A 27,956-nucleotide genomic window follows, 5' to 3' on the forward strand; every position below is an offset into this window, starting at 1 on the left:
TTCCATTGCAGTGAATAATTGTGATGTTTATTGCTTTCAGTGAAAGTGATCTCAAATTTCGAAAGTGGTGGTCAACTTCCAAACAATAGCATATTAACTGTAAAATATTTACTTTGAATTTACAGTATATTTTGACATCAAAATTTTATTATATTATATTCATTTCCTCAATTTTCACGTGGAAAGCGGGATTTGCTTTCTGTTGGATTTCTGTGTGCATAATAAATGACTATTTCATCGTCGGGCTATTTTATGAAACCTGTCTATTTTCATTTGCTGTTAAAATCGGTATTACCACTAGCAATGTGCACATGTGAAATCTTTACATAGAGAGACAACACAACGCATGTAATCTTGGAAGTTGTGGAAAATACGCTAAAAAATGAAGCGGAAGAATCATTACGTTGTTAATCATTATGATAAATTAAAAGAATCAGAGAAATAAAGGTTTAAAACAATAACTCCTCTGTCTGTGTTCAAACATGGTTACATTATTAGCTGCAAGAAAATGGCGAATATCAGCGTACCTTTTACCCTTTCTTTGCTAGAACTTAATTTTTCAATTTTCATTTTACCTGAACATACATGTAGATCCGCCACTTTGGTTATAAATAACGTTGACAATAAACAATTGAATACGATTATACAAGACTATCAATTGTCGTTCCCGTCCGAAATAAATTATTCATGCATCACACCTAAACTGCAGTTTTATTATCATATTTTAATGAGGAATTGCAAAGGAAGTAAATTACCTGAATTATTATAGAGATACGTGTTCTAAGTTCACCATTGGTGCAGTTATGGGTTCCTTACGTTTTTGGATTAAAGTATTGTGTTTATTTCTGTTTATGTATATTACATTGATCCAAGCTTCAAAGACAGTAGCAGAGAGTAAGTATTTGTAGTGTATTTTTATTTTCAAGATCTAAATGACTCTGTATCGCTTTATAACAATTTTAACGCTTTATAACGACTATGAAATAATTTCATACGGAGCGTAAGAAGAGCAGATGTATTGATTTCTATGATTGGTTATGATTTTTATTATTGTATTTGATAATTCTGAATAGTGTAGAATTTGGTAAAATATATGAATTCACAATTGATTTATAAATGTAGAAAATCACAGTTGTAAACATTCACACACTCAATCTTTACAGAATTGTAAAAAAAAAATTTAAAAAAAAAATCGGGTATTTTGGGGGATGGGTGGGTTAAATTTGAAAAACAGCAATGACAATTGAAGACCAAGAGATGCATATACGGTATGTACCGATCATTAATTTGCTATGTCAGTTCATCTTATGCCATGTGATTTCCTCGCTTCTCCAGAGGTTCCCTCTGTCTTAAAGTGTAACGCAACGGTTTGGCCAAAAACATTAACAGAATACATTGGAGAATTATGATAATAAACTTTATGTCAGTTATTGCCATTTTTACTTATCGGTTGTTTATTTGGTGCTTGTTGGAATTAAAACGTCAAGGATATTTTTAAAACTATCTAAAGGAATTTGCACGTTTGGGCCATCGTATGTTCTTTCAAAGGTATATATCTCTTTACAAAAACAACAAAGAAACCAAACACACTCTTGTCTTATTCCTTATCAACTTTAACGTTATATAATACTCAAAATCAGATTATTCATTGTCATATAATTAGTGAAAGGCTAACTCTATTTGTATTGGGCATTAATTTTGCTAAGAGAATTCTCCTTTTGTCTCTATATCAGACCAAACTATTGCCTTTTGTGTATTTTGTCTGTACAACAGCCTGGTAGTCAATGATCTGCAGCGTCTCTTATGGGTACTCAATGTATGCGAAATACAATTTAGTGTATGGCAACATCTCTATTGTATTTAATGTCAAATATAGATTCAAATAGGTGTAACAGCAGCTTCGATTCCCAAGCTGTACTTAAAGAGGCTAAGATTTGGACTACATGTACTTCTGAAAATCGATTCTTTTCCTCGTAATATAGGTTGTCTTGATGTGAAACCAGAATCCGACCCAATATGTGGCAAGGGGAAAAAACGATACACATTTAACAGCAGAAAGGGCCGATGTTCTAGCTTCATGCACCATGGATGCCGAAAATCGAAAAATGTTTTCCGAACAAGAACTGAATGTCAGAGAACATGCGCTTGTAACATTGATCTTGACCACGGTCATTGGTGTGGAGGTCAAGAAGCCTACAAAATTCGTTATTACTGGGAGAATAAAAGTCAGTTATGTCGTCCGTTCTGGTACAGCGGGTGTGGAGGAAATCACAATCGCTTTGCTTCTATAAACTATTGCAAAAGAGTCTGCAGAAGGGATTAGATCTGGTCCGGATGCACCCAACAGATTAACAAATGTGGAGGTTCTGGTATACAATGGGGAAACTGCCTATAGTGACTTTTTATGTTTTTCTTACCTTACGAATATCGCATGTGCTGTCATTAGTTTCATTGTACAGGTACATTCCATTGGCTGGAAAGTTGACCAAAGTAATAAATATGGTAGAGAAGACAGACATTGTATTATTTTTCATTGTTTAAACAATATTTAAATAGGCATATGCATTGCCATAAATATAAATCTCGTGTCGTCACATTAAAGTGATTCTAATATTCAGAGGTATTTTTGAAAATTTATTCATCGTAATGCGTATGGAAGGGAATAAAACTATTTATAGGAGACCTGTATTAAAATGCTTGTTAATATCGCAAATCCTAGCTATGAAATGTTTATATACAGATATTGAGTCCATTTGATCCATGTGATTAATACGTACTATTAACTCCTCATTTCTCGTACTAGGGTCATTTTCATAGTTTTCATGGTATGGATTTGCCAATGAATATATAGAGTTGCAGTTCATACTCTCGTGTATTTTTTATAAAATGATTTTTTTTTTCATATTTACATTCTATTTTCTTTCCTGTGGGAACTCCCAGTCGATAAAAGAGACATATTTATCAAATTCACTTGTGCATTGTTCACAACTGCAGCGCATTCATGCGAACATAATTACAATTTGTAGTAAAGATACCAAAGGCCAAAAAACATCGACAACTTCATCTGATGAGTTGGATTAAGTTGCAAGATACGGGTCATCAACTTTCATCGTATTTAGTTTTAAGGGGGGATCTTGGTGAAAACTATGTGAATTAGTTTTTTGTCAGACATTGAACTTTTTATTTCGTCCCTTATTTTTCTCAAACCACGAAAATTATTCCAACGGAAAAATAGTGCAATACATTCCATAGCAACTACACGCCATTTAGATCTCTTGAAGAGGGACGTTTTAATAAGTAGATTAAACTTAATCAAACACTTAATCTTACCAACTATGATTTATTTTCTTTGAGAAACTTCACAAAAACGACAGGTTTGATAAATAGATATTGATTGCTTTTGTTCACGGTGTAGATTGCTACACCTGGCAAACCACGATTACAATATTATGAATACTTCAGGCCATTAACTTGAATGCTTCAATAAGCGTCTTTGAACTCTGCATTACTAAAAGGGAGAATATTTTTGAAAAAAACAACAAAAACATGTGGTAATTTTATTGCTGAATTTAATTGACGTGAATTGGCGAGAGGGGGAGGGAGAGAGATGATAACACATTCCGGGGGATTTGTAATATGATCTTATTTATAATATTTTATATGAATGAAAAAATAATGGAGAGAGTTTTAACATATTTTATCACATGAATTGTAATTTCCTATCAGTGCTCTCTCTTTGCAGTTAAAGTACAGATGGTTTGACCATCTTTTACAGCGGGTTTTTTTTTTCGCAATCTGCGATGTCGGTTGATGACAATCTATAATGTATCAGTTTGTTCCTGGTGATATAGAGCACTACCTGTAGACTCTGTATATGTATATCAATAGGTTTATTTATAATTTCATGAGACTAAGTATTGATCGTTTAGGTTAGAAAATACATTCTACATTAATTTTGGTGACAGTGTATACCATTTTAAGGACGAGCGTATCAACGAGGATACAGAATATACAAAGAGTATAATCATTCGTTTAGATATAGAACGCGATGAGAAACAAACATAATAACGAAACTATATGTGTCGGAATGAGTTGCCCCCGCCAGAAGGCAAGTAAATGATTAAAATGTCAGGAGAAACGAAAGACATGTTATATTGAATCTTGTCAAAATTACATATCAAGACAAGGTTAACATCCTCAGGTATGTCACAGACAGAGTCACGGTTCCCAGGTGTGTCACAGACAGAGAGAGTCACGGTCCCCAGGTGTGTCACAGACAGAGAGAGTCACGGTACCCAGGTGTGTCACAGACAGAGAGAGTCACGGTCCCCAGGTGTGTCACAGAGAGAGTCACGGTCCCCAGGTGTGTCACAGACAGAGAGCGTCACGGTCCCCAGGTGTGTCACAGACAGAGAGAGTCACAGTCCTCAGGTGTGTCACAGACAGAGAGAGTCACGGTCCCCAGGTGTGTCACAGACAGAGAGAGAGTCACGGTCCCCAGGTGTGTCACAGACAGAGAGAGAGTCACGATCCCCAGGTGTGTCACAGACAGAGAGAGAGTCACGGTCCCCAGGTGTGTCACAGAGAGAGTCACGGTCCCCAGGTGTGTCACAGACAGAGAGAGAGTCACGGTCCCCAGGTGTGTCACAGACAGAGAGAGAGAGTCACGATCCCCAGGTGTGTCACAGAGAGAGTCACGGTCCCCAGGTGTGTCACAGACAGAGAGAGTCACAGTCCTCAGGTGTGTCACAGACAGAGAGAGTCACGGTCCCCAGGTGTGTCACAGACAGAGAGAGAGTCACGGTCCCCAGGTGTGTCACAGACAGAGAGAGAGTCACGATCCCCAGGTGTGTCACAGACAGAGAGAGAGTCACGGTCCCCAGGTGTGTCACAGAGAGAGTCACGGTCCCCAGGTGTGTCACAGACAGAGAGAGAGTCACAGTCCCCAGGTGTGTCACAGACAGAGAGAGTCACGGTCCGCAGGTGTGTCACAGACAGAGAGAGTCACGGTCCCCAGGTGTGTCACAGACAGAGAGGGTCACGGTCCCCAGGTGTGTCACAGACAGAGAGAGTCACGGGTCCTAACGGTCACCTGAGTAACATGCAACAACAATGGGCATTTCGATCACACGTGTAAAGTATTTTGATTAAATGAAAATAAACAATGTTTAGCTTTTCAGATATATTTTTTCTACGTTCATAATATACATTTTCGTTATATGATTGTCGTCGCCCCTGTAAGTCTTAGAAACTACTCCAAGGGTCATGAATCCCACCATTCTGGTAAAAGGCTTCAGGTTCTTCATAACCATAAATAGAGTATTTTTTCATAATGCACCTAAGTTTTATAAAATAAACAAGATCTGTTTGTGAAACACCAATTCCCCAGCATGGCCACATAGTAATTCGGGTATCCACAGGAAGGTTTTGTCACAGGGAATACACATGCGAAATATAAAAGTCCTATCACGATCCATTAAAACGTTATGGCCAAAGTTAAAGTTTTTGCGGGCTAACATATGGACAGACCAAAACCTCTACGCCCCCGAATCTCCAATTACGAAGGCATAAAACATAACATCTGTTTTACCTATTAAACTGTGCCCTAGAGATTGAACGCCTGATGCAGGGATAGGAATTTTATAATTTTGGTACATGTAGATGCATGCTCTCCATAACCATATATAAAATATCTATTCACGATACACGGAAGTAAAGAAGATGATTTTTGAAGATTAAACGTATTTTCTCTAGATAACCTTTTAGGCCCCATCCTAAAATCTAAATTCCTGGGGTAGGGATTTTCAGAATTTTGGTAGGCAGCTACATACTTTTTATAGACATTCATAAACTATTTCTTCACAGTATACAAAAGTAAGAAAAGGGGTATTTGAACGCACGTTCACTATAGATCCATTTTGGCTGCCCTACAGTCTGGATCACTGACGACGGACAACTACCAATCGTAATAAATCATCCGACAGAATACATACAACACGCCACATTGCGAGGGGATTTCCCGCTTTCTTGAATCTTGCCCTTGCGATGTCGTGTGTACAGTTTTAATTGAAAAGGACATACCTAACATCTTTTGCTTGTTTTTAAAGCTAAACATGAAATAGGAATTCGTGTCACACAACATAACGGAAATTAGAATTCTGCGTGCACATGTTGACTACCTCTGGTATCAAAGGTTTACAACACCAAGCCATTTCCTAACTAAGAAGTCAAATTTCTCCTTGACATACAAGTAACGTGCACGTAACATGAACTCCAGAATTTGTATCCTAAAGTAACAATTTTAGAAATACTTTGATTGTAGGTTAATTCTGCTCATTGGTGCGAGATATAGAGTAGAAAACTTAAAGGTAAGATACTAGTCTTGTTGTGTTACCTCTGCTAAAAAGGTCATGCTTTGATTTGGTATGATTTGTTCACGTTTTAGTATTTCTATATTGGCATAATCACTACTTAAAGATATTAATCAGTGGATATATGTGAAATATTAACACAAAATTTAAAAAGAACTGTACTAACGAGACAAATGCCGCCCTCTCGCGGTGCTCATTGGTTTCGGGACATATTTGCAATATTGTATGGCTGAATACCAGAAAAACGTGATTTTCAACATTATTCATCCTTCATCTTAAAGGGGCATAGACACGATTTGAGCTGACAATTTTCAAATTCTACTTTTGTTTTATTTTTGATGTGTAGAATGCTTCACTAAGATATTTTTAATGGTCAACCAAACTCTTATGTCAGTTGTCAAGGTAGACGGGAGATACAGAGCTCACAATTCTTTGTTATGTAAACAAGGCTCGAGTCATGTTTTTGTTTACATGGATTAAATATACTAGTAAATGTTTTGTTTAAAGCTGTATGGTCCGAATTACAATATTTTTTTTCCATCTCGTAAAAACGCTATTAAATCATCGCACGTATGTAGTTATGAGGTTGTACGACATATAAATTATTTCACCTGTTTTAACCTAAATTATTTGATTTTAAATCGATGTTTACAAATAACCGCGTCACTCTGTCATTTCAAGTGACAGTCACGTGACCAGTTCAAACTTTCAGATCATCGGTGGTCTTATCTGTGTAAAGCTGTGTATTTTGTTATAACAGTACTGTACCGTAAGTTTAATAGAAATAAAAATATCAAATACCTCTTAGTAATTCGTTGTTTTACGCTCTTTCAGCCTTAAAACTAGACAGTTGCGTATGAGTTTATACATCATGTTGGGATTCCTCTGACGCGCGTCGGTCTATTTATAGACGTCTATTATGGGATGATTTATATATGTACCCACTATATTTACTTTCTAAATAATATTTGCACTGTTTTCTTTTACATGCAGATGTTTTCAAGCATGTAATTAAGGGAAATTATATATTTTACATGTACATACAAGTGATGATGAATTTACTGAACCTAAATACTGGATTTTCACTAAAATCTTTCGTCTTGCATATAAAGACACGAAGTTTGGTGTTTATGTGAACACGTCTTTTTGTTTGTGATGTATATGATATCTATTAGAAATCCATTAACTTTTGCTTATACTTATACACCTCTTGGATTTAGACCAAAAATAATAATTGTAAACAGGCATGATATGAAGGGACAAGTTAACTTCAAGAGAGGGGGCGAGTTGTTCCAAAGAGGGGGTGAGTTGTCTTAGGGGCGAGTTGTCCCAAAGAGGGGGCGAGTTTTCCTTATACCATTACGAAATCTGATTTTTAAATAATAAAAAAAGACTGATAGAGTTGAAGAAATATCTGTGAAATGAAGGAAAGTTGTCTAATCATGGTGAAAATATGAGATGCACATTTTTTACATGGTGAATAAGGAGTGTGCAAGGACCCAATCAGGGTAACAAAAGAAAAGACCTATAGGGGAGAACAATTTTCAGGAAAAAGTCACATTTACATGTATGGGGATTTGCCGGATCTATTGTTAATTTTGCTCTTTGATAGGTTATCATTTCGCGGGAAAAACGCATAGGATTCTGGTGAAATTAATTTTCATAATAATAAAACAATTTCATTTAACTTAAAGTCAAATATAATTGTTTAAATGTCCTATCGTTTGGTATAATAAAAATAATAATCATAAATATATATATATATATATATATATATATATATAAATATATATATATATATATATATATATATGTTTATATATACGGATTTAACGGAACTATGATTCATTCTGATTATTTCGCTTGACTGACATTATTTCATGTAAACTCGCGACTTTTAGCTTGATCTACATCACCCAGAACAAAAACAATAAATCACGAACAAATATTCCTGTATGAAGGAAAAATATTCGTTTCATTACCAAATGAATACATAATAATATGCATGAATAATAAATAATACAGGTACATGATACCATTATCAATAAATAATAACATGCATGAATAATAAATAATACCGGTCGATTAATTCAGTATGCACATTGCCATTCGCAGTCTTCATGAAAACTGTCAGAATTTACTGTCCCCCAGTGATATTTACGGGCCCCCAAAATTTTCATAATTTATGTATATCATGGAAAGCATTGCATAAAAACAAAATATAATGCTTAAAGGACTTAATCATTGTCTTTTCTGACACATTCTTGGATATGAATATTTACAGTTGAGTTACTCTAACTCATATTCATATTCCGTGATAATATTCAGTAAAGAATCATTTTCTCGCTCAGTCTGTTCAACATCACTATCAGTGTCATAATCCACATCTGCATCCATATCTGTGTCTGCAACAAGTTCAGGTGAAATTGGAGCATCAACATCAGGGAGCAGAACCTGAGGACTGTTCATTTCAGGAGTGGTAGCCTGAATATCTGGAGTGTGTGTCTGTGCTCTTTTGTAATTTAGCCTTCTTTTCCCCTTTGTGCACTAAATCATACAAAATACCTGTACTAGATATATTACACTAATATGGAAAAATTTATTAGATTAATTTGAAATCTTAATTAATGATTACCATCCATTTGGTGATGACAACGTCATGGCCATACTGATCACCTTTAGATGACTCTAGATTAATCATCAGAAGATCGTCCAGTGTCTCATTGTTAAGATGTGCTCTCCTCTTCCCTTTGGCGAGTTTCATTGTAGAGAAGGTAGTTTCATTCCTGACTGAAGTTGACGGAAGATCTTTTATGAGGGAAATCAAAGCAAATAGATTCGACAACTCTTCCCCACAAGTATTGTGCAGCTCCTCCCACTCTAGAACTTTGCTAACTAGCTTTGAAGAAAACCTCTTTAAATTATGTATTGATGTTATTATTTAAATCCAAGTTGAAAATCTATAGTTCATTATCATTATATCAGTTAATGCATTTGTGAAAATATGTAGTTACCTCTTGTGGACTGTAGTCTTTAAAATTATCCATTCTGCAGGAATCTCTTTTGGCACTCTATCTATCCCTCGAACTGATCTAATAGTACCTTTATATCATTTTCTCCAAATTCTGAAAAAATGTTTTTCAGAAATCAAAATAGGGTCAACGAGTTAATTTTTTAGGTACATGTAACTATTATTCATGTTAGTATTTAGCTTATAATTTATTGCTCATTCCATTTAAATCTGACTTTCTGACAAATTCTTTTTTTCCAAATGTGAAAAAAATGATATACACAAATGATCAATTGAAGGAAAAAAGTGTTAGTAACCAATAACTAAATAATCACTTTAAAGAACTTACACTGAACTAAAGCAGCATTCTTTAACCTTTAATAGCATCAGAATCAGGAGGGTAAGATTTTAGAGCTACATGTAACAGTCGCCTCTCTGTCATCCAAAAGATTTCAATAATTGTGCATATAATTTCTCAGAAATAACTTTTGGTTGAATGTTTGCTCCATGAAAAGTCAGACTGATTCTGATATTCTTTATTTTGAACTACCTCCACTGCAGACTTTAAATCTGTCAATATTCAACAATTAATGATTTCTATGATCTGGTAGAAGTGCAAGTACTTACAACGAAGGTGTCTACAAAATTGTTTTGGTAGCATCAACTCGTATCATTGCATCGGATAAGGAAAGTTCTTTCATTTGTAGGGAAAGAGACAACTTCATTATAGTAGAGATTATCCCCTAAAAATAGTGACATTTTTAGTAACAAACATGTATGTGTTTTATATATTTGTATTTCTTTGTAAACAATATAAGTTTAACTTTTGGGGAAATTGTAAGAGTGCAACTACTACGGTACCTTCAGTACAAGAAGGAATGAAAGAAGATTTCCATCACACATCAGTTTTGCGACACTCTGCTTTTGGACAATCGTTGGATGCATTCTCAAGCTGAAGCCGAATTGCTTTGTAGCTTTTGAAAAAAACGCATATAGGGCCCTTTCCATGTGAGTGTCACGTTTTGTTGTCAGGAAATATAACAGATAATGGTACACTTTACATCTTTATTATTTTTACATCAATTTTGTTACTAATTATTACAAAAATAAATGAAATATAATTAAAACTCAGTCTTGTGATTGTCACTGTAATGACACTGCGGTTGTTTCAATAACTACACTGGGTCCACTTGGAATGGTGGCTCCGTTTGGAATTCTAATACGTTTCCTCTGGCTCCCACTCTTACTTCCTACTTCTCCTTTGATTTCTTTTAATTTGTGGCCAATTTAAAGGATCTATAAAATCAAATTGCACGTTTCAAATATACATATTGCCATCTCACATTGCACATGTACGATAATCTAGTGCGCATGTGTACGCATCACTACTACACTGTACATTTTTTGTACTACAACTACGATACACTGTATATATTCATATATGTACTTTTACTCTACTAATTACTTCATATGTTATTACTCAATACTCAATATATACATGTACTTGTGCATGTACTTTACTGACTACACAATACACATACTGGTATGATAATTGACAATGTTTTTTCACATTGTTACTAATACTCGTCACTTTACTTGTGTACTCTTGAGAGTTTTACACATACTCTATACTTAAAACTATACACAGTACTTGCAAAATTAACAATATGCAAACTTGAAACCAACTTTACACAACAGAGTCAACAATAAACTGCAAGTGAAGAAATTTGGAAGTTTTATAAATAAACTGAAATGAAATTAATATCAATAATGAAGTATATAAGCTTACCTCAGAAGTGCTATAGTGGAACCCGTCTGAAGCAATATGACAAACTGAATACCTTACAATGTTAAAAATTTCGATTTACTTTTGACGTCCGTTACTCGTGCCTGCTACGCCCAAACTGACTAAAGCAAACACCGAAAACCAGTTCGAATACTAGGATTTAAAAATAGACCTTGCTTAGTCGGCAATTTCAAACCTGATTTAAACGTATGGGTGAAAGTTGGAGATAAAATTTATCTATTTACCTGAACACAGATTTGGTAATGGACGAACGGAAAGCAGTTTGGACTTTAAATGTGACAGTGAGGTAACATCGTGTGCCTCCTATCCTCCTAAATGGCAAAATTTGCTTCATGCCAAGTGACTCAAAAGACCTTCTCAGAGCTTTCTTCTGCTTTGGGCTTTTTCTATAGAAATAATATTCTTAAAAGTAGAGTAATTGTCCTGTCATACAGCTTTTGGTAGGCCCTTTTGATGGCATCCTTAAAACTTAGCTCAAGATGAGCAACACAGTGAGTAATATTGTGTGATAATTCTAGCATCTTCGCTGCCGACCAATTTCTCCTGCCTAAAACAAAACTATTAGAAATTGTTCATTTACCTAGAGCCTATACAAAGTATGCAAACCACAATACATTTAAGTCTATCATAACATGTTACTTTACTAGTAGCAAACTTTATGCATACTCAAAATATCATATGATTATCCTATTACTTCACCTTGCATGTTGGAGGCACCATCAGCACAAAATCTCACTAATTTTGTTTTCAGAATAGGTCAAACACCATTTGCAAATAATCAAAAATATCATGAGAACAAGACGATTCTGGACTTCCAATGTGCAAAAAGCAATCCTCAACCTTGGAATTGATGACAGCATGGATATAAAAGTTCTCCAATTCCTCGCCTGTAAAATCAGTGGAGCCAACACAAGTAAAACTGAAAAAGTCTGATTGTACTAGTTTCTGTTTCGCCTTTTATCTCTCCACTTCTGCTATAACTCGCACAAACTCCCTGCAAGCTTTGTCATTTATGTATTTGTCTCCTACTTCTAATCCCTTTGCTTTATATTGATTACAAATGAAAGAGTAATCTGATAAACTTTTTTGGTGTTTCGCTATCGCATGTGAAGTTCTAAATTTCACTTGACGTTTGTTGTATTCAGCTTGTCTTAATGTTTTCATGGATTTTTCAGCTGGGGTTTTTTGATCACTGTGTTTTGGAGCATAGTATGTGTACCACTTACTGGTTTCGTGTTGACGAATTACATCCAACTTGAAATTGTCTGTACCTTTGACAAATACTATATCTGAGAGTTTATTATCTTGTCGTTGATCACTTGCATTTTTGCACCATTCACAGAATATGCGATTTTCACTAATATCAAATATCAACCACGGTCTATCTTCTGTCCATTCAATCTGGAATTTTCTTACGCGCTTTTCCTTATCATAAATTTTCTTTGCCGCTCTCACTTCAACCGTTTTAGCCAGCCTTTTTACTGCTTTACCAGACATAGCATCGTCTCTGTAGTTTAATTTCATTTTGTTTACCTCTCAATACGTTTTTCACTGGGTATTCGCGCAATTATCGTACGAGCTACCTTGACAGTTACACGTATAGGTATACCTAATAAACAACCAAACTATTTTATGTTCCAACGCTTTAATACTTTTAGTTTTATTTATTTCTATTCTGACGGCATATTTACGCAACTAAGACAGTTTAATTATCTATATACATTGGTTTTGTGTGTACGACTTCTAAAAAATCTCCAGGTCCATCGGACTTCTTGATTTTCACTGACCCGACCTTAGAATTTACTGGCCTCCGTCTTCGGACCACTGAGTTTTCGTGAAGATTGAATTCATTCGTAAAATGTACTAATAATAATGTACAGTCGAACGTCTCCATATCAATTAAAAATTCTCGAGTGGGACGATATTCAATCAATCAATGTATAGACTGAGAAGGCCGCGGGCGTTGGAATAGGATTTTTTTTGTCGTTTCTAAGAAAAAGATCAGCTTTTCGTTTCAGTATATCTTCAGTCTGATTACTTTTACGCAATACATATTCATCGATAATCCAAATATTGTACTTGTTGATCATAAATGGGACTTTTTCCAGCGCAATACTTTGTTAGACTCGAACCCGCCTTGAATAGATAGTATGAACTGAACGAGTATATTAAAAAAGAGTGGATTCTGGGTTTATGTGTTTATGAGAAGGATTCAATATACCCTGTCGCGGCGATTCAGTGGTAAGAGTGCTCGATTCGTGATGGAGAGGTCTTGGGTTCGAATATCGCTCTTGCTTTGACCGTGTTAAATCCAATGCGAATATGATTGTTCCTTTGCTAAACGCTTTGCATTTAGAAAGGTGAAAATAACGAACAGTGATCAATCTCATGACTTCTATAAGGAATACAAAACAAAGACCCCTGGATATACCAGGGGTGGGATCAGGTGTCTAGGAGGAATAAACACCCCCTTTCGACCGGTCACACCCGCCACGAGCCCTATATCTTGATCAGGTAAATGGAGTAATCCGTAGTCAAAATTAGTGCACCAAGAACGGCCTAACAATCGGTATGAAACACTTCAGGCAGCACTGGACTCAAAGACATGTTGTATTGGCAACTAGATCATTATAACGACCATGAAATTTGCGAAATGCTGTTACAAACCCATCATTACAATTTTCCTAAAATGCACGAATCATGACATTAAACAAAGGCGACTATTGTCATCCTTGACATTTTGTTAACGTCAGACGAAAGTGGCTATATTATCAAGTCTTAGTCAAATAATGTATTTGGTATCGTTGACCATATTTGGAAAACTTATTACATTATGACACATTGTACTCTTGTGGTTCTTGAAAAAAGATTAAAGGAATAGTTCACGGTGTGAACAGACTTGAATCTACTCTTTATTAGGATGCTTGTGTATTAATTTGACACATTGTACACTTGAGTTTCATAACACTATTTTCCTTCATTTTAGGTTCGTGAGAAGATTAGTTAAACGTGTCATCACAATTATCTTTCTTTGAAAGATGTCCCTACATTTGAACAAATGTGAATCCTATTTACTCAAGGATGCTTTTTTCGCCAACTTTGGTAGAATTTGTTCAAAAGTTTAACAGAGACGACTAACAAACTTCGATGAAAAATTCAAAGTTCATGTTACCTCAAGCATAATGATTTTGTCTTTTAACCAGGAAATCTTTAAAAGTTACGCATGCCATAGGAAAGGATACCGAAAAAATTCAGAAATGATGATCAATGTCATTTTGAGATTCTTGCACACCATATACGGACAAATGGATCCAAATACCACGGCTACATTAGTGACACCAAATGGCATAGACTCGAGGAACATGGTACGGATTGTCTCCCTCCCCAGGGTACCGCTTAGTAAGTAATACTAAACTTAATCAGGCTAAACAATTTCTGAAAGTAAATGAACAACATATTTCAACGTTCAATTCCTATCTGGATAATAAAGATTTTTTAAAGAATATACCAGGGCCTTTGGCACACCACTCCCATGAAAATGAATGAGAAAGCGCTCTTGACTACAAACATCTATAGTACGTGATATACATGTTATCGGAACCGTTTTACTAATTTAAGTCGCCATGTTCATTTATATCAAATGGAAAATTCATTTAAATCCTAATGTATTTTCTTTCAAACCTAGAAAGAATGCCTTGCTTTTCTAACAAAATACCCATACATTAAACATGGAAGGTTTGTGTTATTTTGAAGAGTTCGGTTTTGTCATCAAACCTTGAACATTATTAATTTTCTTTCATTTTAGAGTGTGTACACTTTGCGAATTCAGGAGAATCCTGCCTTACAGACAATCCATTTCCGAGTACACAGTGGTATTTTGACCCGTTTTCACAGCGCTGTCGAACATTCTCATTTCGAGGCTGTGGTGGATCACATAACAGATTTGCGACCAAAACCGATTGTATCCGTGCCTGTGGTTGTTTCGGAAGTCTAAACATTGGCAATGTCCCTTGTGGAAAAGGAAGTGAACTTCGCTTTGCTTTCGACCAAACATCGAGTCGTTGTAAGGAATTTGCCTTCAGTCAATGTGGAGGTGGTAATGACAACAATTTCCAATCTCTAACTGAATGCAAGAACGTCTGCGAATTAAAGAAGAACGACTTCCAGGTTCACAAAATGATAAGAGGTTCTTCTGCAATTGTTCAAGATGGACGCAGCCTATCCACAATGATAACTGGTACATCTGCACTTAGCAGAGCGGCGAACATTGAGGTTCAGCCGCGCAGGGTTGGCGTGTCCATCTAAAACTGTTATGACTGTTTTATAAAATCGGACGTAAACAGCATCTGATTGTGTGAGATGTTTTATTTTCAATGAATATTAATTGAATTTCATAATTAAGTGAATTCAGGCAACAAACTACTTCCTGCTATATGTTTATTTCAGATCATATATTGTCTACAGAAAACATACAAGTATATCAATCACATTAAATTCTTAAATGAAAAGAACACCATAAAATATTCATGAATATTTAGTACACAAATTAATAGATAAATTTGTGTATGCTTCCACAATAACAATCAGAAGTAACAAAAAGGGTTTAAACAGGACATATAATATTATGTGGGCCTACATTGAAAACCCTACAGGCTCGTGTACATTGAACAAATGAAAAACGAACAAGTACATATATATTTGTCATGAAATGTATCTTCGAAAGCACATTCTTGGTAGAACATGCTTTATTTCATAAAAATTGTAAAAGTGAATTCATCGTTAAAACATACTAGATCTATTCAATATTTCTTTTTACTTTAAGAATAAACAGAAAAAACATATTTTCCTACCCATTTTAGTCAAAATGGTGGGTTGGAAAGAGGAAACAAAAACATTTTAAGCTAGACATTTTCGTAAAAATAATTCCTTTACAAATTGTTATCATAGTAATTTTCTTTTCACGTGGTCAGTGCTATTTCTTCATATATATTTCAGATCACGTAATGATTTCTGGTACGTGTATAAATGCAGATAGGTTAGAAGCTTAACACTGTTTCAGTTGGGTTTTTTTGAAAATCCGAAACAACACACTGCTTTATCTATGAAACGTTATAGTCTCCAACGGATCCTGTTTTTGTTCCTATTGCAACCCAGACAATGCATATATTTGTATTGAAAACTATAAATGTCACTTAAATAATACATGTAACACCGCTTGCCTCCTATCACACATAAAAAGCTAGTCAATCTCACTACACGCAATTTTACAGGTATAATCCGTGTAAACTATAAATGTCACTTAAATAATACATGTAACACCGCTTGCCTCCTATCACACATAAAAAGCTAGTCAATCTCACTACACGCAATTTTACAGGTATAATCGGTGTAAACTTGATCAATGTTGGTACGTGGAATTCTATTTAGCCAACATAGTGTCACTCTTCTTGAAAATATACAGATTAATTGCAACATGTAATGTATGTCTGATGGAACTGTAGTCACTACTCTTGAACGTGATTTACATCTATCCCGCATATTAGGTTCATCACTGTAAAATTAACAACGATTGAAGCTGCCCCTCTCACCCCCTCACCCCGAGAATTTAAACTTTGTCACTCATCCAGAAAGTATTGGTCAACTGCATCTGAATCGGGTCTGATTGAGTGTACCCATACAAGGATCGCTACTATCGATCGACCTATAAGGAATGAATTACATTTTTGAAGGCAGTTTCCACCCACTCCCCCAGCTAGAAACCTTTTTTTTCTCGAATCCTCATTGTACATGTTTATATATAATCATACGCAATAAGAATGTTTCGCTCTTAGAGTAAGAGCCCCAATGACAAGAAAGTATGACAGTCAGACGAACGAACGAGGATAACTATATATCCGAACTTTGTTTGGGAAGTACGAGTTATTGTGCATAGGTCTACAGTGTATATTATTAAATTTAGCATTATGTTGTGTCTTTCGGGGGGGGGGGGGGGGGTCCTGAATTGATCATTTTCAATTTACTGCGTAAAACTTCCCTCAACAGACTTGCAATGTTTCACACTTTCGGAAACGCTGTCAATGATTGACGTTAATGATATTTTCATCTAAATTAGTTAATCCATGGACTATTGGTATATGTTGTGTATGGGAACTTATTTCGTGTTTCATGGGAAATTCCAAAATATATGTTCCCATCTCAAGATATGTATGGTTAAATTTGGTTCTTAGATTTATTATTAAAGTTATGTCCTAGAAATCAAATGTGTGTTGTTTACGGATATACACACAATTAGGGTGTAGTTAAGGGAGTCGCTCTGATGTCATCAAACAATAATCCCCGAACATGGACGGATTTGATTCTTGTTGTCATCCATTCCAGAGTACTCTACCTTAACTAATCCCTTCTGTTCCAACATTTTTTTTGTGGTAAAGTGATTTGATAGTGTAGCGAAAATAAAGCTGCCATTATGAACAAGTATGTTAGGTATTGAAACGAGAGAGTTGATGTGTATTTACATCGGAATATCTACATATCTATATGTACATTTCAATATGAAATTATTGATTTTAATATGGTGTGGTTCATTTAACAACTAGAACTGCAATCAAAATATTACAATGAAACAATGAGTTGACATCTTGTTGACTAGTTTCAAAAATCACATCTAAATATATTGTAAATATAAGCGTTACATGTAAATCTGTAATATCTATATTTTAAAAAATTCACAACGTGCTCACGGCGTTTTTCAGTTTGACTATAGATACTCGTTGAGTATTCCGAACACAATAAACGTAATAACTTTAACATTTAATGGTTATGTAATGTGTACTGCATGATCATTTGTATATTTCTACATGTATTCATGGTAAAATATTGTTTACAAAAATGCATGAATACATGAAAAGGGCCTCATTTGAACTATCGTTAATTGACCTCCTGTTCTGGGAGTTAATTAAAGTTACATCTAATATTCAGCTGTTACTCCAAAAGAGCTCTAAATCGGTTGACAAAATCGTAATAAAAAGTAACTTAAATCTTTTGAGTCGGGGACTTGTTTCAATCAGTCGGGAAATGGCAAACAATTTTTTTTAAATTTTGCCCCTGCCAATCTATCGATCGATAGAATGCTATAGTCAGGAAAAGGCAAGTACTATTGCAATATACATGTACACATGCTTTAGAGATACAATTGAAGTACTAGCACTCCTCCGAGTAGAAATGCATATTGGAATATATACACCGTTCTTTGGCACACTGATTTTGACTATGGATAACTCCGTTTACCTGATCAGGATATAGGGCTCACGGCGGGTGTGACCGGTCGACAGGGGATGCTTACTCCTAGGCACCTGATCCCACCTCTGGTGTGTCCAGGGGTCCGTGTTTGCTCAACTATCTATTTTGTATTGCTTATAGGAGTTATGAGATTGATCACTCTTCGTTCACATATGATTTGCAAATCACTACCATTGTATACAATAAAACTTTGGAATATTAAAGTTTGGTTCTTACTGTGTTGCGTACGATTCTGGAACATTTTGGAGTAAAAACAAACACGTTATATATTTGATATATGTTTCAGGTTCCAGGTCAGGGACATGTTTAGAGCACCTAGAATAACTATAATGCACCTAAAATAACTATAATGTATAATGTGCCTAGAATAACTATAATGCACCTAAAATAACTATAATGTATAATGTGCCTAGAATAACTATAATGTACCTAGAATAACTAGAATGTACCTACGCTTTTTTTCTTGGTAATAACTTACGGTAATCTGAGGTAAAACAGAAAAAACATACAGCTTTCTCTCCACTGAAATTAAACGCCGTTTACATACGGCCTCTCCAGTTGATATATGTAAACCTGTTCACAGATAATAAATACATAATATTCAATAACTCATATTAAAACTACCTCAAATTAAAACTACGAATTTGCCACTAAAAATGCATTATAACTCTTCTTGTAACAACAATTCAGAAAAGTAAAAAGAGAGAGAAATATTCATGTAGTAATGAGTATATCAAAGAACAACAACAAATGACAATTATACCAACATACGTGTAGTGGCTATACCTGTGTCTAGTAGTGGCGATAATACTATAAATTTATTCTCATATTGCGGACATGTACATGTAACTTGACTGTGAACAACCATTTCCTACACAAAAGGATACACTGTCAATGCTGCTCACAAGTTGCCTCATCAATAAAATGTCTTAGCCACAATGAATTATTTCCCACATTCTTCTGTTTTCTCCGTCCTCCGATAAATTCTTCCGCATTATGAAATATTAATTTCAACATACCATGTAGATAAACACACGCAAATTTTACTTGTGGCAGCTATGATATGAGCCTATGTTCGCAAAAAGCAATATTGGTTATTATTCATGACCACAGATACTTCCAAAATTGTTTATCGGCGAAATAAATAATTGTGAATGATACCATAGGCAAAAGCTACAGTGCCTTGTCAATTGCTTTCCATTGGTTTTCAATGGTCCGGTTGATATTTTATTCCAGTGATAAATTGGGGACCATCAAGAATTATGAGTCATTCCTCGGTGTTTCACAGACGGTGACAAAACATGTATTTATATGCACACAATGATCCGGTGTATTTTCGCGGAAATAGAGTACACATACACAATTCACAGTACCACTTCAAATCGTTGAAACAGATGAGTGTAAGTTATCGATCTTAGATTTCATCACCAGAAATCAAAGCTTTATATCATTTTACACAATGCTTTCTTTTCAGTGCGTGTGACTGGAATGTGGACTGTGTGTTTCTGGAATTTTCTAGACAGAGTCTCAGTCTCAGATTATGTTCCATCGCTAAACACTCAAGTCCTTCCTGTAGTCTGAAACACATGAATTTATCAACTGTTTGAGCCCACTGGCCCAAGTAAACAAAAGCAGGAGACATTAAATCCGACAAGCCAGCTCGCTCCTCCAAAAGAAAAGTCAATGCGCCGCTTTCGCCTTCTTTTCCAAAATCACTTCCAGAGAAAGATCTGATTATATCAACGCGTTTCGGCCCATTTCCAAAACAACTGTCAACAGCATTACATGGTTTCTCATCGGGAAGTGTGATGTATTGTACACCACAGTATATGCCTTTTTGCTCTTGCTCATCGCAGTCCCATTTCAGAACTGTTTTTCCCGTATGTTCTTCTATTGTTCTGCTGAAATCTACCATTTCAGAAAGTTTGGAATGGGGACCTCGTACATTTTTATCACAGAGAACTGACGCTCCCTTATGAACAATTCCACACGTTATATCAACAACTGCATCAAAAGGGTTTTCCTTACGAATGCCGAAAGGATACATATTGATTCCCAGTTCTTCTCTCTCACAAGAACACGTTGAAGAGTTTTCACATTTCCTGCATCTTGAGAAGAAAACGCGCATTTCCTTCTTAGGTGCCACGTGCTCACAAGTAAGAAAATACAAGGAGCCCGTCGACTGTGACCCTTCACCTGAGGAACCCAGTCTTTCTGCGAAAACAGTGATCATGCCACACTGACACCCTTCTCCCTTTATTAAATCCCCGGTGCGGTGGTGAAATGTTGGTTCTTTCCATTCATGTAGACAAGATCTATCGATTTTGTAGTTCGAGGCCACAGCTTCACTTATGCGGGTAAAAATGTCGTCATCTTCCAAGTATGGAGATTCTACGTACACCGTAAATGTCTTCTCCTCTATTCCAAAGGATCTCACTCCAGGAACTCTTTAAATATAATCAAACTATTATTTCAGACAATTGTATTTACATGTACATGTATACCATATCTAGTCTTATAAAAGTAAGCCTTATCATTTGGAAACGGAATATATACCAATTTACAGTAACTGAATAAACGCAATAAATGAAAGTGTACCTTGATAAACGAATCTGGACTTCGTATGGTACTTCATCATGCACTGTAGATTTTCGTATTATCGCTTGCAACTTTGGAATAAGCTCTGTTAGGATCCCGGCGACTACAGCTAATTTCCTTATTTCGTCGTATATGAAATCTCTTATGCAATCTTGCCATTCGTTTCCTACTTGTTTTACAACACTGTTGACTGCATGGTATCTCCATTCAACTGAGTTTATATTTGTTAGAACTCTCACTGATCTCGACTTTAGAATGTAGATTTCTACCCTAGGTATAATCATCCCCGTCATTAAGCTCTGGAAGTACGTCATCAAATATTCCAGAAAACAACTTTCCTCTCCCATAGCTCCAAGTTCGCTGAAGCTTAGTCGGATTGTTTCTTTGCTCAATACATGGATTGCATGGTCACGCAGCTGCCTGGCGTACGACTGACCTTCTTCGGACGAGGCAACATTGTAAGCAAAACGCATCGGAATGATTTTTTTATTCTCGTCCACAAACGTAAAGTTTTTCACAAAACCATCTGACCAGCCTTTGTGACTTAAAGTGTTATTCAAACTGTCGTCGACTTCATGAAGTGATGGGACCTTTTTCAGTACCTGGAGTACCATTTGAAGTGCTTCGATTATTCTTTCACATCGTTGAACTAACCAGTTTAGAATTTTTCTTGATAAAAACCCTCTAAACATTGCATCTTTCTCAGCAAAAATAAAGTCAAGACATGGACGAGTCTTTCTCAAAGTGTCCAAAATCCTTTGAAACGCGAACCTTGAACTCGGCCGAAATGTCAGAACAGTTGTGGCAACTTTCAAAAAAGGTGATATATGTGCACCCGACTGGAACATTCCATCAATAATTGCCTGCCAAAAATCATTATAATAAAACGATTAAATACATGTTGAATAATTTAATGCAAAAGATTACCACAAAAAAGTGCTAAGTTGATTCATTGATTGTATATTGTTTAACGTCCCTCTCGAGAATTTTTCACTCGTATGGAGACGTCACCATTGCCGGTGAAGGCCTGCGAAATCCAGGCCTATACTCGGCGCTTACGGCCTTTTAGCAGGCAGGAATCTTGATCGTGCCACACTTGTTGTGACACGGGTCCTCGGTTTTTTGCGGTCTCGTCCGAAGTACCGCCCCATTTAATCGCCTCTTACGACAAACGAAGGGCACTAAGGACCCGGATCCTCATGGGACGAAAAAAAGTGCTGGGTCTTGGAAGTTAACTGCATCGTGCCGATGTGCATATGAAACTAGTTCTCCCATTAGTGGATAATCGTATTATTGGTGTTTTGTTTTCTTTTGTTTTGTTTCAACAATGACCCTTCACAGTCTACATGACTAAAGGATGGTCCTTTTGTTTTTTTTATATCAAAAGTCAATGTGACCATGTTACATGTACATATCTTAAGAAAATTTTCAGTGAATATCTCGAACACTAATTAAGCATTGGTTATGAACCAGCGTCTAAAAGACTGCATTATTTGGTTGCATAGGTTAGTTGTAAGACTTAGGCAGGTCAGTATTTAACTGCTGCTAAAGTCTGCATCTGACACTTGACAGGGCCGTAAATTACATGGAGGCGGAGGAGGCAGCTGCCTCCTCCAACTTTTGAGCCAAAAAAAATTTAAATTTAAAGTTCATTAGAATTTATGTTGTTTCCAATAACTAAGAACATGATACCTCCCTTAAAAAGCATTCCAAATCTTTCTTTTAGAATGAGTTAGTCAAGTAACATCTTAGAAGGCCCTAGAATCAAGGATTTTGCACGAAACGTGTTCAGTGTGCACAAAATGTGCTCAGCGTCTGGGGGCCTGGGCGGCCCCCAGACCCCCGCCTAATTTCCTGCCTCCTCCAAATTGAAGGTTAATTTACGGCCCTGCTTGACTGCTTATATCAATTTTAAGACAGTGTTTAACTGCTGAAAAAACTTTGTGTAAATAGTTAAACAAAATAGGTTTTTTGAAAGTGGTATCTACTACATTATTTCTTTGTTGTCATTTTGTGATGACTAATGCACTTGATGACATCTGCAAGAAACACCACTGATGTCCACAGAACTGTGAATATCCAGTCGTTTTACTGAACTGATTCTCAGAGAGTTTAGAGTTTATTCAGCCACTTTGTGGATGCTATACCGGCAAAGAGAAATGGTACTATAACAAATTAATTCAACCCATATGTGATCACAGAAATATTATTTGAGATAACACAGTGAAGGAGTTAAGGTAACTCATTACACTAAATTTTTATTTAATGACTCGTTAAAACACCTCTTGTGAAGTATGATTTCACCATCGAAAGAGCTATATAAACTCTCAATTATTTTATATGATTTTTTTTTGTGATTTATCCTGGAATGATAAAAAAGATACGGGTTTTTTTTTTTACCTAAGATACTCTAGAGTCTAAATTTCGTTGTGTTTTGATGCATAATATGAATGTCTAAGACAACATGCCTAAACAACACAGATAGACATTCTGATTTGTTTTTAAATAAAAAGGTATTTATGAAAATTGAAAACATTACATGTATTTGTTAATATTTTTTAAATCTACAGATAAAATCTTCAAAAAACATGTCAATTATAGAAAAATATACATGTATTTTCAAAAAAAAAATTGAAATGTAATGGTCAAGATTCAGAAATATTACGATTTTTCAAATTTGAACCAAGCCCGATCAGAAATAAAAAATAAAAAAAAGTAGTCATAGAGAGCATTGTAATAAGAAAACTACATTCCCTTGATGTAAAATGGATTACAAAATAAACGACTTTATAAAGGAAACTAATTTCTTGATGAACAGTGCATACAATTAACAACAATATGATATATAGGTAAAATCTTTGAAAATATTCTTATCAAGAACCACTTAGCCAGGAAAGTACAAATTTACATGAAAGCTTCTTGAGATGAAGATTTTTAAAGATTTTCCCTGTATATTTGTATGTAAAATTTGATCCCCTGTTGTGGCCCCAACCTACCCCGGGGTTCACGATTCTAACAAACTTGAATCTGCACTATGGCAGGAAGTTTACATGTAAATTCCAGCTCTTCTGTCCCAGTGGTTCTTGAGGAGAAGATTTTTAAATGACCCCCACCCTATTTTTGCATTTTTGTGTTATCTCCCCTTTGAGGGGGGCATGGCCCTTCATTTGTTCAAACTTAAAATCCCTTTACCCAAGGATTCTTTTTGCCAAGTTGGGTTGGAATTGGCCCAGTGGTTCGGGAGAAGAAGTCGAAAATGTGAAAAAGTTTACAGACAGACGGACAAAGGGTGATCAGAAAAGCTCACTTGAGCTTTCAGCTCAGGTGAGCTAAAACAAGTTGCTGTCCTTAAAAAAAGACTGCAATACGTGGACCATAGGCATGTGTTTCTAAAGAAACTTAATATTCTAGGGTGAAATAAAAATGTGTTTTAAAACAGATTTTTTTGTTAAATCTTGAAACATGCAAATATTTCATTATAAGTCTTTTTGCTAGAGATGTGCTGATATACAGGACATGCTCTATTTTTAGCTTTAACCGTTAACCCCAGAATTAAGTGCCATCCTTCTATGTGTTTGGACAAAACGTTTTTAGATCACCTGAGTAAACGCAGGTGACCTATTGCAATTGGTTGTCGTCTGTTAACAATTGAACATTTTTAACTTCTTAATAACTACAAGTCCAATTCATTTGAAATTTGGTATGAAATATTATTGGGACAAGGGGGACATAAATTGTAAAATCAGGACTCCAGCATCCCTGAGGCCCTAGGGGCGGAGCCAAAATTTACCAATTTTCAAAATTATTCTTCTCAAGAACCACACATGTAAGAAAAACTAAATGCATGGTGATGCAGAGCAGGAAGGCTTCTACTAAAATTGTAAATTTCATGATCCCCGGTGTATGGGTTCTGACCCCAGGGTGGGGCCAAACTTGGTATATAGTGTTTATGTGTAAAACACTTAAATAACATCTTCTTTAGTGCTGTTGATACTATATTGACACTAAATAGATATTTAAAAAGAGCAGGTAGTCCTTTACCAAAATCGTAAAATTCATGATCCCAGGGTTAGGAGTTTTAGTATCAGGGTGGGGCCAAAATGGTCAGTTATTAAATGTATGAACAATAGACATTTTTAACTTCTTGATAACTATCATTCCAATTCTTTTCATATTTGGTATGAAGCATATTTGGAACAAGGGGGACATAGATTGTAAATTTCATGATCCCCTTGGTAGGTGTTCTGGCCCCAGGGCAGGGTCAAACTTGGTATATAGTGCTAAATGGATAGAGCAGGTAGTCTTTTAGCAAAATTGTAAATTTGATTTTCTCCAGAGTAAGGGTTCTGACCCCAGGGTGGGGCCAAAATTAGTATATACATGTAGTATGTATGTGTAAGTTTGCTGATACTGTATAAAATCTAAATGCATACTTAGGAATAGCAGAAAAGGATGTACAAAAAATGGTGAATTTCGCAACCCAATGTTATGACTTTAGGATGAGTCCAAATTAGTCATATCTTTTGATATTTTAATGTTAATACACCTATTATTTAAAGCCTTTCATCAGTGTGTGCACTTTTGAGGGCAGTGAAGTTTTAAGAACACATCTTGTTTACACTGTTGCTGAACACAAGAATTTAGCTTAGATATTCAGAACAGGAATGTTTTCTAGATTTCATAGCCCATGGAAGTAGTGATACTTTTTCACTAGTATTCATGTGACCGATAAGGCCTGTGGGCCTCTTGTTTATGGTGGCAGCCTGAAAAAAGTAATACATTTTGATAGGTTAATTCAAGTCTTTTTCAGTATACAATGTGTATTTGATGTTTTTTTACGACATACCATCACAGTCTGTGGGAGAAGGCTGGTGGGAGGTTAGAAAATGATAAAGCCGGGAAAAGAGGGTAGCACCCACAGGCACTTAATATTTTTCATAATAAATAATAATGATTTTGAAATGCATATGTATTAGTATGAAATATATGAAACGGTAGATTCTGAGCATGTCTTCCCGCATTTTCTTTAATTCTTTCTTCCCATGTTCATAAACCTTTTAATTTTACAAAATGCTGACCTCCATATAATATTATTACATAGAATATTTTCCGTTCCGCGTATTAGCAACACCCAGTGTCTAATTAATGATTTGTTCATATAAATCAAAATGCTGGCGGAGATCTAACAAGCTTCCGAATTTCCATAAATGTCTTATAACACAAATGTCACGCTTCATTTACGCTTTCTAGATGCATGCATGTAAACTTGCACCAGAAGAGCATAGCTAACTGTGCCAAAAATAGGTGGGAATTTCTCAATCTAAATTTAACTCTTTGAAGTACATAGTAACACATGCACAACTAAGGACACTTGATACGTAAATTTCCTATGAATTGCAAAAGTGTAAATATATTACCTCTCCTTACAATTCTTCTGTACAAATTTTTTCCACTGTCTTGGACATAATTGAGAAATCATGGGAATAAACTACATTCCATACGGTACATTTTATTCCTTTTACTTATAAAAACACGTCATAAATGAAGAAGAAAAAAACCAAACATGTGTTTGTATTAGGTAGCATTAATCTAAATTTTACTATTTGAAATGCATAGAGAGAGAGAGAGAGAGAGAGAGAGAGAGAGAGAGAGAGAGAGGTGCAATCCACTCACTTGAAAACATATTATTTATTATTGTTTTTGCTTACCTCTTTCTTTCCTATGTCATTTTCATTTAATAGGATAATCGGTATGACTAGGACATTTTCTTTTTGTGCATGCGCTGCAGTTTTCTCAACACTATCCATTTCAAAATGATTTTGACAGTCACTTGAATGAAATCGATTCCACGATAAGAAGTTAGTAATCTGTTCTGTATCCTCAGAGAAAACGAGCAGTTTCAATTTCGATTGAACCTTTAACAGTTTGTCAGGTATATTTCTTGCAGGAGAATCCGTTTCTCTCAGCTTCCGAGTCAAAAACAAAAAGTCTTCTGTGAGTTCACGATAAATGTTTTTCACAGTTGGAAAAGTGTCCAAGGGAATATCATATTCCCAACAAATGGGATGCCCTGTCGAAGCGGCCATGCTAATATCGGAAGTAGCTAAGACTGTCTTGATCAATACATGCTATTTATATCGCTTACTTGAGGGACTTTCCGAAATTTCTAACTATCTACTGCTGTTGACAATATATTACGGAAATGTTACATATACTGTATATACTTATTTGAATCAATTGGGTAGGATTAGAAAGTTTTAATTATCATATATTAAAAGAGAAAGTACATGTATAATCCATGGAAATGAACTTTTCAAACACTCACAGAAAATGAATTTTTGTATATACATGTATCAGAGTAATTCCAATTTTTGCTTTAATTTGACATTGATTTATTTTCACTAACTTCGCGCAGTTAACATTGGTTACTCATTTATTTACTGTATGTAGAGACCATGGTTCCATAAATTTACGTACATTTTGTACATGTTTTAAGCGTGTCTGTACCTTCAATCCTTCTAATCAGCAACTTGTCCATATAGTACCTAGCGTGTGGTGCTCGTAGAAAGCCTCCATGTGAATATGTTTTCTTATCATTTTATAAAACGATCATATCTGTATATATAACTTTTAAAAAACATGATATGTATAATTACGGTCTGTTCAGTCCCGTGGGGATCCGGGTTAGAATAGGTCGTCAGTACCCCTTGCTTGTCGTCAGAGGCGACTAAATGGGGCGGTCATTCGGATGAGACCGCAAAAAAAACCGTCACAGCAGGTGTGGCACGATAAAGATCCCTCCCTGATCAAAGGCCGTAAGCACCGAGCATAGGCCTAAATTTTACAGTCCTTCACCGGCAATGGTGATGAC

General features: G+C 35.6%; 2 protein-coding genes across 9 annotated transcripts; both read right to left on the reverse strand.

Annotated features, from left to right (window-relative positions):
• Positions 1–8,264: 8,264 nt before the first annotated feature.
• LOC125650332 (uncharacterized) lies at positions 8,265–14,619 on the reverse strand. Of its 8 annotated transcripts, none has more exons than XR_007360969.2 (5): positions 11,888–14,619; positions 10,009–11,735; positions 9,386–9,496; positions 9,007–9,270; positions 8,265–8,918 (listed from the first exon to the last, which is right to left on the reverse strand). XR_007360969.2 is itself a non-coding variant. In XM_056164855.1 (4 exons), the coding sequence occupies exons 2-4, from the start codon at positions 9,416–9,418 to the stop codon at positions 8,661–8,663; spliced, it is 555 nt and encodes a 184-aa protein (XP_056020830.1). In that variant the 5' UTR covers positions 9,419–9,496; positions 9,731–10,001; the 3' UTR covers positions 8,268–8,660. The 8 variants fall into 8 exon arrangements, 2 of the variants coding, with proteins under 2 accessions (XP_056020830.1, XP_056020829.1); XR_007360972.2 differs by having other exon boundaries at positions 10,009–11,320; positions 11,413–14,619; XR_007360976.2 differs by having other exon boundaries at positions 8,266–8,918; positions 10,009–10,677; positions 11,413–14,619.
• Positions 14,620–15,535: 916 nt separating this feature from the next.
• LOC130046311 (uncharacterized) lies at positions 15,536–27,257 on the reverse strand. The gene is made up of 3 exons (XM_048878518.2): positions 26,794–27,257; positions 21,086–21,948; positions 15,536–20,934 (listed from the first exon to the last, which is right to left on the reverse strand). The coding sequence occupies exons 1-3, from the start codon at positions 27,169–27,171 to the stop codon at positions 19,935–19,937; spliced, it is 2,241 nt and encodes a 746-aa protein (XP_048734475.2). The 5' UTR covers positions 27,172–27,257; the 3' UTR covers positions 15,536–19,934.
• Positions 27,258–27,956: the final 699 nt, after the last annotated feature.

This window comes from Ostrea edulis, chromosome 5 (assembly GCF_947568905.1).
Source record: "Ostrea edulis chromosome 5, xbOstEdul1.1, whole genome shotgun sequence".
NCBI classification, from domain to species: domain Eukaryota; kingdom Metazoa; phylum Mollusca; class Bivalvia; order Ostreida; family Ostreidae; genus Ostrea; species Ostrea edulis.

Bases quoted from the DNA above. Each gene is read 5' to 3' on its own strand.
- LOC125650332 (XM_056164855.1), bottom strand. From the start codon at position 9,418: ATGGATAATTTTAAAGACTACAGTCCACAAGAG. The intron at 9,271-9,385 runs GTAACTACATAT...TTTTCTTCAAAG, and splicing joins AAGACTACAGTCCACAAGAG to CTAGTTAGCAAAGTTCTAGA. The intron at 8,919-9,006 runs GTAATCATTAAT...TGTATGATTTAG, and splicing joins TTGTCATCACCAAATGGATG to TGCACAAAGGGGAAAAGAAG.
- LOC130046311 (XM_048878518.2), bottom strand. From the start codon at position 27,171: ATGGCCGCTTCGACAGGGCATCCCATTTGTTGGGAATATGATATTCCC. The intron at 21,949-26,793 runs GTAAGCAAAAAC...GATTTTTGGCAG, and splicing joins ATGACATAGGAAAGAAAGAG to GCAATTATTGATGGAATGTT. The intron at 20,935-21,085 runs GTACACTTTCAT...TTATATTTAAAG, and splicing joins GTCCAGATTCGTTTATCAAG to AGTTCCTGGAGTGAGATCCT.